We start from the raw sequence: 18,248 nt of genomic DNA, 5'->3' as shown, positions 1-18,248 counted from the left end.
AGCAGACACATGTGGAAAACGAGTTATTCTCACATCTGTCTGTCTTTCTTATTATTCATAAAATAAACAACTGCAAAGTTGTTTTAGACTACTGGTATCATTGGAAGAACTGTTTTTGGATATGTAGGATAGTCTGTAAATATTAATGGACCAAGCCTGAGTGATGTCACCTGTCTGTTCCTGCAGGGGGCTTTGGAGTCCCATCGATGGCGATCGCAATGATGGAAATTCTGTCTCAACCTAACTTTCAGTCAACCTAACGAGTTTTAAGCCTCCTGACAAACTGCAACATTGTGCCCGCCTGTCTATCAGGTCAGCCTTTCGCCTAAAAATGCATATCGTATCTTACATTAAATCAAAACGGATGAGTTATAACCCCCCTGTGGTCACACTTTCTATGTTAGAGGTGAATATTAATGACTACCTGTTCACTTTCTCTCTCTACATTTCCACACAACAAGTCAACTGACCATGAGGGAGGAGTTAGAAGTCGATGCATTAGGATGTTTTCTGTTAGGCCTTTAAACTCCGCCCACTGCACATGCTCAGTCGTTACTCACTGCTAGATGTCTGCCTATTCAGGGAGGGGAGGCAGAAGCAGACGCAGGCCGCCACCTTAAGGGAACAAGTGATCGCTGCAAACACAAATGTGCTGTCTGTCACCAGTGTGCACTTCACTGGGCACTCTTAAAAGATGTTAACAGGTGGAGAGGCAGACAGCGGGGAGCGGAGGAGACAGGGAGCAGTATTTTTGAATTATGGCTTCAGAGGACCGCGGGGTCTCACCAGCTGTGCCATGGGGGGGACTGAAGAATGTCGAGCGGACAGTGTGTTCTCACTGTCAGACAAGTGCTGCACACCAAGTCTCAATCCTTCAATTTATCTCAGAGGTCATGAAGTCATCAAGTTCCGCTCGCTTGTGACAGCAAATCCCATTTATCCCGACACATACGGCACGACCCTTACTCTAACCCTCCACACCGACATGATAACAAGAGCTCTGTGGCTCCAACTGCTTTTTTTTTTAAACCAACAATGTGTCGCAAAATACCCTAATATTCACCATGTGGTTTTTGTAGCTTTCTTCTCAACGGGATGTTGGAAGATCCAATCATCTGGGGACAAGACACTCAAAGGCTGTGGGATTACCGAACCACTCGTCGATTAACCGCCGAGTAGAATTCACACATGCTGCCCAAAAGGCACAAAAATGCAAAACCAAAGTCATTTACTCTTTCTGCTTTCTCTGCTGGCATCTCAAGTCAACAATCAATCTTCATACTTGATGTTTCTTAGAGTCCAAATTGTTTCTAATGTTAAGAGCCATTGTTGACTCTGATGTTTTCAGTTGTTTTACACTTGGCTGTTTAATAGGGAGAAAAAAAAAAACAATAATGGACCAGCTTACAGAGGTTTTTTTTTCCTTTCCACCGTAACCTCTCCCACACAAGTGTCCCTGTAACCGCTTCAGAGTTCACTCCACTACCAAACAGAGGTAAGCTGGTCCACTATCGTTGTTCTTTCTATCATTGTTCCTGCTACAGCGCACCTTGTATTACCCATCAGCACGCCAGCTTCCATTCATAGTTTGTGTTTAATATGAAGCATAAACAATCTTCATACTTTAAGTTTCTTAGGGTCCACATTCTTTCTAATGTTTAGAGCCATTGTTGACCCTGATGTATTACAGTTTGCTGTTAATATGAAGCTTAAACAATTCATTTTGTTTTCTGTTCAGAGCCACACCAACAACCTATACCAGCCTGAAGCGACAAAATAGCATGGGATTACACTGTGATTAAAAAAAACTAATGCGTTAATTTCAGACCTTAATTAATGGTGATTGACTAGTTAACGCTGACGGCCACAATAAGCACTGAAGGAATCCCTAAAAGAAGCCTAACACCTATGAAAAGATTACAGCATGTACTAAGATCCTGTGTCCGCCTTAAGAGACTCGTCCTTTAAACACTACCGTATTCAGAGTTTAAATCAGTGAGTCTGTTTGTGTTAGAAAGGAGGACACCTCTGCACATCATTCTGCTTTCTGCAGAAACCACATGAACAGTGAAGTTAAAGGGTCATAGGAGAAATTGTAAAATTTTTACCCTGCATTTCTCTGTGTACAATAACACATTAAAAAAATAAAGGTGCAGAATTTAAACTGACACAATCAGAGCCAACTCTGGGTCCTGTCAGCTGATGATTCTGTTTTTAGGGAGATAGGATACTCATCTTCCTTTTTTACATTTCTAGCTACAGCCTGGGTCCAACATAAAAGAATCTGAAAGCCAAACTGGCCTTCCTGCAGTCCCGACCTGTCACCCCCTATTTTTGAACAGCGGAAATCTGTTGAAAAAAAATCTTTCTCCAATCGTGCGTTGGAGAAAGGTAAAACTTAGAGACAAAGCAAAACTAAGCATGCTGTCTCTCTTTATGCTGACAAATGTATTTGATCAACGTTTCAGTCTAACCGACCTTCATAAGGTAAAGGTCGGTGAGACAGAAACTTTGTATGATCTAATCAATTTGTCAACATAAAGCGTGAAAGTGTGCAGGAGCGTTTTTTTATCATCAAACAGCTGAAATCTGACATCAAGACCTTACACTTTCCAACATACGTGTCTCCTCAGTTCCCACAGTGTACACAGTGTTGTTAAAAAAGTGATACTACAGGGTGGTAGACATGACCCTGTCCCGACTTCTTTTAAAACGTGTTGCTGGCATAAATTCCATTTGGTTTTATGTCCAAAAACAATGACATCTTGCAGTTTCAATGTTCGATATTTTGTCTTTGCGCCATTTTCAATCAAATATGGGTTTTAATGTTTTGAAATCACATTCTGTTTTTTGGGGGTTTTTTTAAGTTTATTTCGGGGCTTTTTTTATGCCTTTACTTAAAGAAAGGACAGTGGCTAGAGTCAGAAATCAGGGAGAGAGAGAGAGAGGGGTAAGAAATGCGGGAAAGGAGCCGCAGGTCAAATTTGAACCCGGGGCTGCCTGCTTGGAGGACTACAGCCTCCCTACATGGGGCGTGCGCACTAACCACTTGGCTACTGGCGCCCCTTTTGTTGCATTTTACGTCCCAACTTGTTAGGCAGTGGGGTTGTAGATCAGCGTGAAGTGTTTTCTCTCTGCTGTTACTACGCACAACAGGAATACTCAAACATCACTTTTTTTTTAATTTCTCACTCCTCCAATTAAAAAAGAAAGACACACTCAAGATGGCATGTGCGTGCTTACAAGTCAATTTTAGTTTAACAGCTTGTTACTACAAGACAGTCATTATCATCCCAGAGTATCTGAGGTCACTGTTTCAGTGTCTTTAGTATGAGCAGAGTGAAGAAGACAGCCGTCCCCTCCCTGCTGATGATCACATTATGTCTTTATGTCTTTATGCATTCAAATTAATGACCTGTTATTATGAACTTATGTCACTTATACACGTGAGAGACTTGGCACAGTATTTCAAATTACCACCTCCAGCAGCCAAACGTATGACATCATACAAACCAAATGCATGAGCTCATCAGTGTTCAAACTGAGAAATGTTTAATTACTTTTAATCACCAAATGAATACACCTAACGACCTGGATTAAAGCTACACAAAAACATTTGTTCAGCATGATTACTACAGTTTATCCTCCTGTTACCTGAAAACAAAAGCAGGCACATGACTTACCCTGGAAGTCTTCAGAGTTTGGCAGCTTCACTCCACAGATGATATAATCTGACTGATTAGCCTGTGGATGAAAAAGAAGGACATTAATTAAAGACAGTGATCGGGCTGCAGACACAGACACAAACAATAGTGACACTAAATCATTCTGTTACTCTGTAGTGCTGTCAGCATGTCAAATATTTAGTTTGGATACTTAATGGTTTAAAAATATGGCCAATGTTTGAAAGAGAAATAAGTTCAAAAGAAGGTTGACAGCTTGGACAGGATTCCCTTGAAATATTTAGTATTGTATCTAAGTGAGATTGGATTTTTATGTCGCCACTGCAGAATGAAGCTGTTTCCATTTTGAATCATGAAAGCACTCAGTCTCAACATTTTCACATTGTGGCAAAACAGAAAACTTTGCTGTATCAGTGAAGTCCAAACCGTGATCTTTTTCTGAACCTTAACAAACTGTGAAAGTCTGAAAAACCAACACATTGCAAGTGATTGAAGTGCTGGCTTCTCTGACAACAATGCAGCAGCCAGTATGTCCTCCTTCTAACTTTAGATTCTGCTCCTGAATGCTCTGGATTTGTTTGGACCAGAGAAGGTAGGCGGTTTTAAGACACCCCCACACGGCCGTTTTGGACGCCCCTCGGTTTGTCAGATATGAGAGCAGTTATCAGGTCAAACCAACAGGTGTTGCAGTGATGGAAGCGGGCAAGAGAAGTGGTTCAGATAGAAGTGATTGTACCCGACCTAAAAAGCCTCTGCATGTTTCTAATAAGCTCCACGAGCAGAAACGTGCTCAAACTAGGATCAATATTGGAGATGCTTTTGAAAAATGGAGAGAGGTTAGAACACAGAAAGGTTTACAGACTGATGCAGAGCTGGATAAACACTGAAGCTTCAGTGTCCACCACATGGTGACCTGCTTGAGAATCCACACCATGGAGGAGGAGGCCGGGATAAAACAGCTCTCTACAATGTTTTGAATTTAAACTGCAGTACCCACTTTAAACACCAGGTGTCAGAGTTACATATTGCTCCTTTAAGCTTAAAAAGAATACTATTTTTTTTTTAAGTAGATGTTTCTCTGCAGTTGTGTTGTGCTGCAGTGCACCATTAGGATCAACTCACCACATCGATGGGGTAGATGTAGGAGAGCTCAGACAGGAGCTGACGACAGCGGAAGGTGAGCTGGGCGTTGGACTTCAGAAACTGCTCTCTGGGGGACACAAAACCAGACATGAGAATGACACGATTAGTGACCGGATGAGAGAAGGAGTCCAAAAAACTGCTGGACATGAGAAGTGGTGAGGCGAAGCAGCATGTAGAGAAAGAACAGAGGAGACAGAAGAGGAAGGAGTGTCGCCTGAAGGGAAGCAGGGGAGCTGTAAAAATCATCCAGGCTGCTCCACAGGGACCTTCTGTAAGACCTAAAAGTCATTACAATGGTGAAAATATTAAACATTTAAGAGTTTTATGCAGTATAAAGATGTAATGGAACAAGTTAATGTTGGTTCACAGAGGAAAATAGTGTTTTGGTTTTAATCTGGGCCTTGGAAGGATACACTTAAATGTATTCTTAGAGTGCTTTTTCAGGAGTTCATATGTGAAAACAGCTTTAGAGCGTCATCTGTAAATAACTCATGGGTTTATATTATAGGAGAGTTATTTGTTATATGAGCAGGCTATGTATACCCTGGTATGTCTAATCATTTAACCAGAGCACTCAGTGATCTTTGAGTACCAAAATCTAAATATTACTTATTTTATCTTCTACTTATTTGAAACTTGTGTTATCATGTTTACAAAAATAAGAAAAAAGACACGGTCAGACGCTATTATTCCTCTTCCCAGAGGCTGTGGGTTCGAATCCGACCTCAGCCCTTTGCCGTATGTCATCCACCGTTTTCTCCTCCCAACATTTCCTGTCTCTCTTCAACTGTCCTGTCTAATAAAAGGCAAACATAACTACAATAAAAAATAAGAAAAGACTGGACTGGAGTGAAAACATGGAATTTAAAAGGAACCAAGGAATTACATCTTTCTAATTCCTGTAGCTGAAAAAAGATTTTGCATGCTCGGGATGAAATACATCATTCCAGGATTTATGTATGAGTTTATGAGTTATTTCTACATTTTTTATGTGCAGTTATTTTTTTTGTGTGGCTTCCACGGATGATTTTCTTCCTTTGTATGAGCGGTGTGTGAGATTGATGTCCTCTCTGTGGGTGTCCTGTACAACACTTACAGCATTACTGGAGGGTAACAGCCCATCATTTCATGCACATGAAAAGGGGTTTTGTGGGGGAAATGATGATTGAATGTGAAGCACCCTCCCATCTACGCTGCTCGCCTTTCACTTGGATTTCCTTTTTGGTTTTTCCTGCGGTTTGCCATCTCTTATCGTTTCTCTCTGACAGTAAGCAGCTGCTTCGTACGAGTGAAAAAGGAAACAGATTTGTGTTTCATGTTCATTTGATCTATGATTACTCATCTGTCCAGCAGGCTTCGCCTTATCTGATTGGTTAAGCCCAGAGTGCCAGCTCTTCACAAACCCCCCCCCTTTCTTTTTTTTTTACAACATGCGTCAGTATGTCCTTCTTCAAACATTGAGTGGAACTGCTCATTATCATCTGAGATATGAGAGAAGGCCACAACTATACTTAACCCTGTTTTCAATGTTTTAACTTCTTTTTATGTAAATCTCAAACTGCAAAAGCAAGACATACAACATCTCCATCTGAAAAAAAGAGTAAGAAAGCATCATGGAAATGCTCAGACAAAGTTAAGATGTATTGGAATTTTTAAGTGGAAGAAGTATAATCTCAAAGCTCCTGTAAGGAACTGTATGTTTTTGTTCCACCCTGCAGACAACGCTGTTTCTATTCTCTGCTGATCTTGTCCTCTTCATGCTCAGGTCGTGTTTTCTTTCAAAAAACAAATCCTGCCTTCCTGTTCCAGTAAAACATATCACTCATTGTGAAAGAAATGCTGCTTCTTCAGTGTGTTCATCTGACACCTACCCCGTAGCAGTATTTACAGGCTTTAGAGTAGAATTAATATAATAATTATCAATTTTCTCCCTGATTTTCTGGTTTACTTTTTCGGTCATAACGAGGCATCAGAATACATTTTTTGGTCTATTTCCTTATCAGCTAAACACTCAATTACAGAAGTGAGACAATCAACTACTCAGATATTTATTACATATGAGTGAGTTGCATGTGTGAACTTGAAAAGTAACATTTTAACTACCATTTTTCCTGTGAGTGAAACTGCAGCGTGAAGTCGTGGAGAGTCGATGTTAAAAAGTCATCAGCAGAATTCTCTGCCAGCAAGCAGAAGATTGGTGGCGGGGATGACCGGTGCAATCGTCGTGCACATATTGAAGCTGCTTCATACTATTTACCGCTTGTAAATATGTCCATTACCACTCATTTGTTGATACTGTGAATACATCCAATTACATAGATCCCCCCTCCCGTCCCGTCCCATCCCAATAGGAAAGTCTCCTGTTGTAAGGTGCATATGTAAGCAGGAAGAATTCAGGGGCAGCCTGTCCTGAAACTTCATAGAAATGATCAGGAGTTCATTTGTGAAAAAGACACTACACTACAACTATATAAAGATAGCCTGACTGACGCATTTGGGCACCACATAGTGTGAAAGATTATTCCAAATGTTTCCCAAGCTAAAAGTTAAGAAAAGAAGTTGAATCAAATAGAAAAAGACATTTCCGAAAAAAAAAACATTGACGACAGAAATATTTCTAAAGAGAAGATGTTAGGCAGATGTACAACTGCCGGGGCTCATTTCCTGATTTCCTGTTAGCCTTCTCCTTTGGCCCCTGCTGGCCTCTCTGGGCCCCTGGTCTACTCTGTGTGCCTGCCAGGTACTTCTGCACAAACAAAGCTGTATCCAGGGCTGACACCCGCTCGATCATCTCCCCGCAGGCCAAAGCAAACAGAGGCCAACAGCACAATGTGCAAACTTTCTGTTGAAAACACATAAATATGAAGCACCCAGCGATTAAACTTCTCTTTGTTTTTTTTAAAGAGCAAGGTGGGAGGCCGGCAGCGGGGGTGCAGTCTCATCACATTTGAGTCTTATCATTGAGTGAGCTTTGGCTGACGGGAATGAATGCATTTGAAAATGTGTTTTCTTGTGTGCAGAAATAAAGTGATAGTTAATTACAGGTTCACACATTCATACCTCTTGGCGGTGCATTCCTTCTGCAGCTTGGTTAAGGATTCTTTCTCCTCCTTCAGATTCTCGTGTTGAGCGGAGAACACTTCCTCTGGCAGAGACAGAAAGACAAAAAAAAAACCTGTAAATTATCAGGTGTGTTCTCTTCTGCCACATCTCAGCAGCCAGGTGGGCTCGCGTTTGGTCGCCTGCCATCCACCGTTAAACATAAGCAAGATCAAACAGCTCTTTTGATGAGGCCTAAACCATTTCCTTTTGACACCACATAAAACCAGACAACATATGTATGCAAATTACAGGATTTAGTCAGATGCTGTAAATACAGAGCCGGGCAGATCAATAAAGTCAGACAGATAAGTGACAGTGATGATACAGCGTGTGGAAGTTGTGGAGCTGCCATATTGGCAAGCTCACAATACCTCAGTGTTGCATAAAACCGGAAAGATAAAAAGTGTAATTTAGGGTTGTGCCTGAAGGTTTTCTCTCATCTCTCAGCATCACATTGTGGCTGGATGTAACAGAAATATGATTTATGACTATTTAATGTTAACTTACACACAAAAACAAAAATGATCTCCAATATCTGTCAGGATTTCTCTTCTTTTTTTTTTTTAAATCACTGAATTCAACTTTGAAATGTCTAATGGTTTTATATAAGAACTGTTGGAACATATGATCTGCACTGTAAGGTCAACATGTCAGAGATTCAGACGAACATGATTCTGGACTCTTTGGAAGGAAGAGGAGAAAGTTGTTTCTTATTTAAGCTTTGACCTTTGGTTGAAGCCTGAGGAGGAAAAGTATTTAGATAACTGTATGTGAGTTGGAAGAATTAGGTCCGTCCACAACTCAGAAGTCTTTTTGGGGGCACTGATGGCCTAGTGGGAGGGTCGCGTGGCGTGCCCCTTGTTCTATTCCCTTTCAGTTTGGTGCCATATGAATCCCATGTAAAGGAGCCTGCATGATTGTTGTGTTTTCCCTGTAGGACACAGCGCATGTGTACCACCATAACTTAATACAGAAAAGTGGAGGAATGTGAAATAGAACCAAAATGCACGTTGTTTGATGATAACCCTGCTCTTTTAAATTTGCTATCAGCTCCTCTTCCAGATAAACCTACGCTGGAGTTTATCTGCATTCTTCTATTCAAAGTTGAAAGTAAATCTTCAACAATATCGATGTAGTGTGAGAGAGCTCAGAGCGCACCATCCAAAAATCACAGCAAATAAAACGTTATCCACATTTTTTTTTTTAAAGGGGATGACAGCAGCTTGCAGCAAAGTTTGTTTTTTGATCAATCAAGATCAAATCATATGTGTGATGAGACGGATCAGGACCTGCTTTTTATCACCTCCATGCCGCTCACACTGACACCGTGAGGGTTGATGATAGATTATACCTTGCCAGAGAGTCAAAGGCGGGAGTGAAGGTACTCAGGTGTATCTCCGGCAGATGAGTGGGGAAGAAAGATAGTGCGAGACGCGGATGAGAAAGGCCATCTCTCTGTTGTGAATGACGACTTGAAAACATATTTGGGCCTGATTTACACTCCCGCTTTTATGTAATGCCCAGCTATTTCATAACTGTTCTATCCATCTTCTGGTCCTTTCATCCCTTGGACCTGTTTCACTTTGTATCCCTGGATTTAAAGACAAACTCCAGTGAGTACTAACAGAATGCATCCTGGCTGTTTGTGTGATGATACATAGTGTTGGCTGCAGGATCCAGAAAGTGTGGTGGCTTAGTTAGGGCTGTTACATCTGATATGAAACATGACCCAACAACAAACATGTCAGGGAACCTTTTCTGTTTTTGGACATCATAAAGTGTACTTAAAGGTTCCTCGAGCTGAAGACTTTGTGTGATTCTGAAGGATATGGGAAAATTCATGAAATCAATCTGCTTGTTTTACAGGTTTGTTCAGACTGGCCTGACCTTAGCGACCTCTGTTTAAGAGCAGGAGTGTTCAAGGATGGGTCAGGTCTAGAGCTGAAATGTAAATGGGAATTTAAAGGGACACTCTTACCCATGTGATGGTCAGTACCATCAATGATTCATAATCACATGAGCTCTAAACACACATGATCTCATGGAAATATATAACTTGTTACGTCTGGTTTTGTTCTTTTTAACGGCGAGCACCCTACCACCCCGAACCATTTCTGAAGCGTAGGGCAGCGCAGTTTTATTTTGATAAATAGTTTAGTAATAGATAGTTTGCCGCATGCTGGAAGCAGAAAATAGACTCAGCACGTTTGTTGAGCGGAGCAGAGCAAAGTGGTGCTTCTAGGAAGACTCGGAGACGGTATTAAACATCAATGTAGTCTCAGTGACGTCACCCACTGGCTTTTGAAGGTTGAGCTGAGGCACACCTTTAGCCTCTTGGCAACAACAAATACAATGCAGCCGCCTAATTATGCATATATATGCTAAACTCTTGTCCTTCATATTACCCAAAAAGATGCAGTTAAAATATCATCCACGCACAGTGTGAACCAATAAAGCAATGAGCTAGCTGCTGTCAGAATGGGCTTTTAAATATGGACTTTAATGGGGATTCACAGACTTTTGCAGCCAGCCTCAAGTGGACACTCAAAGAACTGCACTTCCACTTTTGCATCAGATGTTACTGCCTGTTTATTTGTGCTCTTTGGTTTAGGATGTACATTGACATCAGGTCACAAGAGAACTCCCATATTATTACTCCATGGTGATATAGACCTTAATACAGCCTTACAACCTACCTTAATTTAGCCTTCCATAAATGAACATGGTTACATCCGGCTAAAAGACTGTTGTTCCATCAGGTCTGCTCCCTGACAATCTGCCTCTCTCAGAAATAAGTCGGCGTTTGTTTTAAGGTCCGACAGGAGGATGTAGACGTGCAGAAGCTGGGCTGCTGCTGCTAAACGATCTTAATGGTGATAGCTTCAATATGAGACCTTTCCTCTGAGGTGACAAATACCTCCACACACCACACCTTCACAGAACGGTGCTGCCTACACTTGAGCAACCCCACCACTGACATTTATTGGTCGTGAGCCCTCGCTCTGTTACCGAGCATGAGAATAACTACCGCTCCTAAGTACAATAAACGCCGTTCATGGAGCTGATTTATGTCGTCTGCTCAAGGTGGAAGGAGGGAAATTAGACAGGAGGAAATTGTGACAAGAGTGTGACCCCACCAAAACCCGAACCCATTAATTCTGAGGGGAGGAAAGAAAGACTTTAACTGTTAATTCACAGCTGTTACTAGGGGGAAAAAACTGTGGTCATGGTCGTATGTCCTCGGTTATGGATTGCGCAAAAGATATGCAGAGAACTTTGTGTAAGCATGTGTGCGTTTGCAGAAGTGAGAAACAACAAGTCTACACTCCTGCTATGATTTCACTGTAAATCAGCGGGTAGTGAGCAGCTAGTCGTTAACCTGTCGTCAGGATGATACCCAGTGCTGATGTTTCTCAGTGTGTTTTATGCAAACACTGTCCGGGGTGGCAGAGAGGGAGTGCGTAGACATGAACAGAATAGACCTCAGAGGGTCAGAGAGTTGCTTCACAAAAACGCCCGAACTTTCATCTCAGGTTTATCTGCAGAGCCTCACACCTGCAGGGCCCATGTTTGGGTTGTCTGGGCCCCTTGTTTTCAGAGAGGGCCTGTCTCCTGGGAATAACAGGTTGATAAAAGGTTGTTTGCTAGCGGGCGCTCTGACTGTGTGAGGGATGGGAAGACCACACAAACAGGTACAGATGGGATCGTAAAAGACAGGCCTCCAACACAATTTCATTTATAAATTCCATATGTTTTCAGACTCAAATTTCAGTGCCTCTTTTTTTAGATTTTTCAGACCATAATTGATGTAAGAGTTCAAATATTTGTGGATGCATATTGTGTTACCGTGAATCTAACTCGTGAAAACACACAACACAGAACACTGTCGACAGCCCAAAAAAGCTGTTTGGAAAAAAAGCTAAATGAAATGCTAAAATTGCATTTGTAACACACAGAAAGTCTCGTACAATATGCCGTGTTCTTACACATTTTATTAATAAAGCTGTCAATAAAACTTCCATAGAAACCTGTCTCTAATACGAACAGGAATAATTCAACAAGTGAAACGCTCGCCTCTAATCGAATCACCATAAGAATCACTTGGGAACATAAATCATCCGTCCTCAGCCTCCAGCTCGTCTGATTAATAATCTTCATGACTGATGAGACTCATTTTGGTTCTTGAGGTTTATGTGATGGACCCACCAATAAGAGTCTCCAGAGAGATGTAGCCATAACTGGAATCAAATCTTGTGTTTCCAAAGAAAGAAGGATGAAAGATGAGATCGGATGAAACAAACACGTTTTGGTGCCAATCTAAATATAATCAGACACAAAATCAGCTGCTGTATGAAATACTGTAAACACTTGTCTCCAAGAGGATCCTGTCTAAAGCAATTTTTTTTCCAATGGAGAAAGAAATGAATTTGAGAAGGCTGATTGGACGAGTCAAACAACAAGCCGGAGGTAGAGCAGAGCTCAGCAGCATATGGCTTCTGAGTTACAGTGTGGGAAAAAACAACACAACTTCAACACAGCCCCATTCAGCCGCAGAATTCCAATTTATCCTGCAATACCTTTTCTTTTTTTAGCAGCTGAAGGATTCTTTTCTTCTGTTTCTTAATAAGCACTTGTCCAGTCTGGAAAGAAGCCATCAATGAGGTGCAGAGAAGGAGAGCAGTGAGTTCTTTTGGCTGCAGACCGGGTGCTGACAGGTAAAGAGGCGAAGGATTAACGGCCTTTTTTTTGTAGGATTGCAGCACAAAGAAAACTTCTCCCTGAAACCCTCTTAGTGCTATCCTTTGTGTGAGTTTGTGTTTGTCTGCATGCATGTACACACTACATGCTAATTATTACCCATCCTCATTACCATGGTGGAGGTTTTAGAAGGTGCCCCGCCTTTTGGCCAACAGCTGAAATATCCGCAGAGGACTAGTCACCTCCACAACAAATCAACCTGGAGATTTAAAGGAAGAATGTGCAACATTTTACACATACATACAGCAGAAATCAAGTATAACCTCTGTAAAAGCTCGAGTCCTGTTGGCTCGAGTCGTGTGCAATATGCAATGTGAAGCTACGTGCTAACTAAAGTGTGCTAACAGTAGCCCGCTAACACAACAATGCAGGCCACAGGTCATGGCAGCTTGAGCCGAGGATGGTTTTGTCCGCTGCTTGCTTTAAAGTCCTCCAAGTGAATGTGAGGGAAAGGGGGTTGGCGGTGTCTCACTGGAGGAGACGGAGGTTCAGCATTAAAAAAAAAAATAAAATAAATAAAAAATAACAAGTTCACACAAAATTGTTCTCTCTTTGGTGCCTATAGGAGGCTAAGCAGCGATGAGCCCAGGGGGAGGGGCTTAGTTTGAGTGTTGTGTTTACAAGCTGAAACAAACACTTCTAATGACTCTACCTTTAAAAACAAAAACAAATTGATATCCCTTTGAAACATAAAGAAAGTATTCGTCTAAAAATGTAATGTCACATGATGAGTGTGCTAATAGAAAAGAAGAGCAGTTCTCTCCTGAAGGTACGATATTGAATTTATCCCATAAGACAACTACAGTATTTATTCATTAGAATAAACGTGGACTGCTCTTTTGTCGTACTATCGCTGGGCAAAATCTCGGACACTCTCATGTCCCACGATAAATATCTCTATTAAGTCCTTCTGACTGCATAAAGGCTGTGACATGGAGGTGGCTGCAGGTAGACCCGCCAACAAAGGACGACTGGACTGCAAATGTCAATGAAATGAACTGCATGGAGATGCGGTCTGGAAGAAATGTACTGTACATAATGTGACCCGCTGTAATTGAAAGATCTTGTTATTTTTGCACTAATGGCACATGAACTTTAGGTTATTTACAGAAGCTTAATAACACTACGCCAGCCCTCATTGGCTGGCAAGGATGACGTCTATGTCTGGAGGGGAGGGGACCCTCCCCCTATATAATAGGCAGGCATAGCGTCAGCCGTCATTCAAACAAGCTCACCTCTTCCTCGCTTCTATAGCAAGGAGGGTGGTCTGGTGAGACACTCACTCATGCTACTCAGAGAACCGGGGTTATGTAAATAACCTAAAGTTCTCTTTCATAGCATTCGTTTCGTGTCTCACTATGGGGAAAATACTGACTCCCGTATTGCCAGACAAGCCTGATATGAAGAAAACTGTCACGCCCTAAGAAGAAACCGAACTGAGGACTGAATGTGCCATGGTTGGCGCCGTGACATCCAATTTATAAAATCTAGCAAAAGTGTGGGGTGAAGCCCAGCATGCTGCGGCACACACCTCTTGAATAGGGACTCCTTTAAAGAGAGCCCATGAGGTTGCTAGCCCTCTGGTGGAATGTGCCCGTAGGCCTGCAGGGGGCTGGAGGCCCTTGCTAGTGTAAGCCAGAGCAATAGCCCCCACAATCCAGTGGGACAGACGCTGTTTGGACACTAGCTTTCCCATGTGTGGGTTCACCCAAGACACAAACAGCTGGTCGCCCTTCCTGAAACTCTGGGTCCTTTGCAAATAAATGTGCAGTGCACGGACAGGGCAAAGAGTATGCAGACGCCTGTGTTCCTCAGAGGAAAAAGGTGGGGGGGTAAAAGGCAGCCAGCTCTATTGAAGAGCAAGTGCCCATAACCTTGGGTATGAAGGCAGGGTTAGGCAGTAGACTGACCCTGGTGTTCCCCGGGGAGAACTTAGTACATGCACGATGCACAGAGAAAGCATGTATCTCACCAATGCGTTTAGCTGAAGCTAATGCCAGCAATAATGCCACTTTCAGGGACACCTGTTCCAAAGGTTCAAATGGGGAGCCAGAGAGAGCATCCAGTACCGTGGGGAGATCCCACGACGGAGCTAGTGGTCTGGATGTAGGCAGTTTCCTCCTAGCACCCTTCATAAATTGACACACCAATGGATGTTGACCCACAGTCCTCTCATCAAAACCAATATGGCAAGCCGAAATAGCTGCCAGATACACTTTGATGGTTGAGAAAGCCTTACCCTTCTCTATAAGGTTCTGTAAGAATGACAGAATCACTGCCACAGAACACTGAAAAGGAATAGTCTGTGACTCTGAGCAAAAGCTTTCAAACACACGCCACTTATGCTCATACAACTTCCTAGTTGAAAAGGCCCTGGCGCACTGAATAGTATCAATAACACTGTGGTGGAGTCCCACCACATTAAGATTGAACCACACAGGGCCAGCCTCTCTGGGTGAGGGTGAAATATCTCTCCCTGCGCCTGAGACAGTAGGTCCCTGCGCACTGGTAACGGCCACGGTGGGCCGAACAGGAGTTCAAAAAACTCCGCTATCCAGTGCTTTCCTGGCCAATGTGGGGCTACCAGAATCATTGACAGGGCTCCTTCTCTCACTCTGGCCAGAGTGGGAGGAATGAGTGCCACTGGTGGAAAGGCATACAGGAGGGTCTTCGGCCACTCGTGTGCCAGTGCATCCACTCCCAGCACGGCTCCCTGATCTCTCAGAGAGAAAAACATGGGGCACTGAGCATTGTCCACTGTAGCATAAATGTCTACAGTTGCCTGACCGAATCGTGACCAAATCTGCCTCACTACCTCGGGGTGAAGCTTCCAGTCTGCGTACAGCGGGTTGCCCCTGGATAACAGATCTGCCCTGTAGTTCAGATTGCCCGGCACATGCGACGCTCTCAGAGACAGCAGGTGTGCACTGCCCCACACTATCGGTCTGTGTGCCAGTGTGTGTAACTGGGGGGACCTCAGCCCGCCTTGTCTGTTTACATAGGCAACCACGGTAGAATTGTCCGTTCTCACCAAAACATGATGACCCTTTAGCCACGGGAGGAAATGTTTCAGAGCCAAGTGAACAGCCAGCAGCTCCAGACAGTTTATGTGAGCAGAGCGCATGTGAGAGCCCCATTTCCCATTCACTGTTCTTCCCTTGTCAGTGGCCCCCCAGCCCAACAGAGAGGCGTCTGTCGTGATCACCTTCCTGTTGTGGACAGTTCCGAATCTGACCCCTTGAATGAGGAAAACTGGGCTCCTCCATTGTCTGAGAGAAAGAGAGCAGTCTGCAGTGACCCGGTGAGGGTCTAGTCCCAGAGAAGCCACCCAGCGCTGAATGCCTCTCATGTACAGACGTCCCAGAGGTATTTCCACCACAGAGGAGGCCATCAGGCCTAAGAACCTCGGGTAACTACGTCGCCCCCTGCGATAAAGTGGCAGACACGCTTGCATCGTCTGCACTCTCTCCGGGGACAAAAAGGCCTTGGCCTGGACCGAGTCGAAGAGGACATGGAGACCTTCGGGTGGAGATGACTCGCCACCAGCGGCTCAATAGGCGGCATATTGCGGAGTCCGCGCGTCACCATCCCTTCACAATCCAGCAGTGAACTTCCCGCAATGGGGTGTTTCTCGCTGTACGGCCGGTCTTTCCACGTGACAGCTAACTCCTCGAGCAGCTCCGGGAAAAATGGCAACAGTTGCTTTCCCGTCTTTTTCGCCTTCTGCAGTCTCTTGCCATCAAAGCGGGACTTAGCAGCTTCGGCTTGAGCGACGGGCCATGGGATATTCAGCCTGCCGGCCGCACATCTGCACATATCTTGCATGCCGAGATCCAGGGGAGATGATGTCGGGGGTTGTTCACCTTCATCAGCGCCGAGGGGCTTAGCGGCCCCTTATCATCCGACAGAAGGAGCTCCGAGTCTGCCGACTCTTCATCCTTATCGGCATCTCCCAGGGTAGAACGGGAGGCTGTGAAGCCTCCGAATCCCCTTGCCTCCAGCTCCGGGAAAACGATGTCCGGGGGTGGAGGGGCTATATCCGCCCAGCTCAGCCCAGGTGTGACGGCCAGAGCCTCGGCCAGCAGCCTCGCCAAGAAGCGGGTCTACCCCGGACATGTTAGACTGGCGGGCTAGCCGGCGACGGAGAAGCCTTTGGGGGAACGCAGCGCAGTGGATACACTCGTCCATTGAGTTTACGGCGGCCCAGGTGTGGGAGAGTCCCAGGCACGCCACACAGACGGGGTGAGTGTCCCAACTGGAGATTTTATTGTCGCAGGGGCATAGCTTATGGCTTTTTGCAGCTTCACTGTCGTTAGCCGTCTCCATGGTTAGCCAATGGGCTACAGGTGCTAGCGAGACCGACTACAAGCTTGTGCAGCTACGTCGGCTGAGAGGGGGTAAATATTGCTATTTCCGGCTAGCGTTTAGAGTGAAAATGGTGTTAAACACTCTTAGAATGTAATCCGTATTGCTACCTATAACAGAAAAAATCTAACCGCTATTGCTACCTTTATTGATAAGTGGAGTATTGCTACTCTGGGTAAAAAGTATTGCTACTTTGAGTCTAAAGTGTTGCCACTTCAACCTCGAACTAGCTTGAAAGAGTATTGCTACTGCTTCAGGAACTAGTGACACTGTACGACCAGCAAAGCGCCCAGTGACCGAGTTGTGCGCTCAGTCTGCGGACAGTTCAGCTTAGCTTAGTTAATACGGGTGTCGAAAAGGCTTCTGTGAGAAGCGAGAAGAGGTTTTTGAATGACGGCTGACGCTATGCCTGCCTATTATATAGGGGGATGGTCCCCTCCCCTCCAGACATAGACGTCATCCTTGCCAGCCAATGAGGGCTGGCGTAGTGTTATTAAGCTTCTGACGAGGTCATGCAGGAGGTGTTCCCCATAGTGAGACACGAAACGAATGCTATGAAAGAGAACCCCCTTTATTTCCTACTGCCCTCTTTCTTTTTCTTGTTTTAAGCTGAAAACGTAAATAAAAAGAAAGCACCAAAAAAGACAACCTTGTGTTCATGATCATTAACCCATCATCCATGTCCATCATCAGAGACACTTACACATCCTGGTCACACCATGTTATTTAAGCCAATATATTTAAGCCAAGGCTTGCTCCAATAGTATTTCTTTGTACTTATAAAAAGCGATGATTGAGATAAGATATCTTTATTGTCACTGAACCCTGCCTCATCATCATCATCATCATCATCATCATCATCATCATGAGTGGAAATCTCTCCCAACAAGTGAACATGTATTGAAGTGAAAACAGGCTGAGTTTATTTTCTTCATATGCACCTGTTGGCTTTACCTTTTTTCTGAAGCTGTGCCTGCTCCTTCTGCCTCAGGTCGATCTCCCTGCCGAGCGCCTTCCTCTGCCTCTGCAGCTCACTCCGTAGCACGGCTATGCGCAGCTGCATGCACTCCCGCTCTTTCTTCTGCTCCGACCAAACAGAGGGAGAATGGTATGGAGAGAAAACAGAGAGAGGACGAAGAAAAATATTTAATATGTGGTCACAGCAATTTTTCCGTGTTTATTTTTCTTCATAAAGAC

General features: G+C 43.9%; 1 protein-coding gene across 1 annotated transcript in view; it reads right to left on the bottom strand.

Moving 5' to 3' along the window:
- uvrag (UV radiation resistance associated gene) overlaps window positions 1-18,248 on the bottom strand; it is a 118,700-nt gene that overhangs the window by 68,403 nt on the left and 32,049 nt on the right. The window contains exons 8-11 of the mRNA XM_020631199.3: window positions 18,006-18,132; window positions 7,887-7,971; window positions 4,806-4,893; window positions 3,684-3,744 (exon numbers count right to left, since the gene is read on the bottom strand). Coding sequence (XP_020486855.1) covers window positions 3,684-3,744; window positions 4,806-4,893; window positions 7,887-7,971; window positions 18,006-18,132 — 361 coding nt within the window. The remainder of the gene's footprint in view (window positions 1-3,683; window positions 3,745-4,805; window positions 4,894-7,886; window positions 7,972-18,005; window positions 18,133-18,248) is intronic.

Source organism: Labrus bergylta, chromosome 14 (genome assembly GCF_963930695.1).
Source record: "Labrus bergylta chromosome 14, fLabBer1.1, whole genome shotgun sequence".
Lineage (NCBI taxonomy): Eukaryota > Metazoa > Chordata > Actinopteri > Labriformes > Labridae > Labrus > Labrus bergylta.
This window is presented reverse-complemented; position numbering and strand designations above follow the sequence as displayed.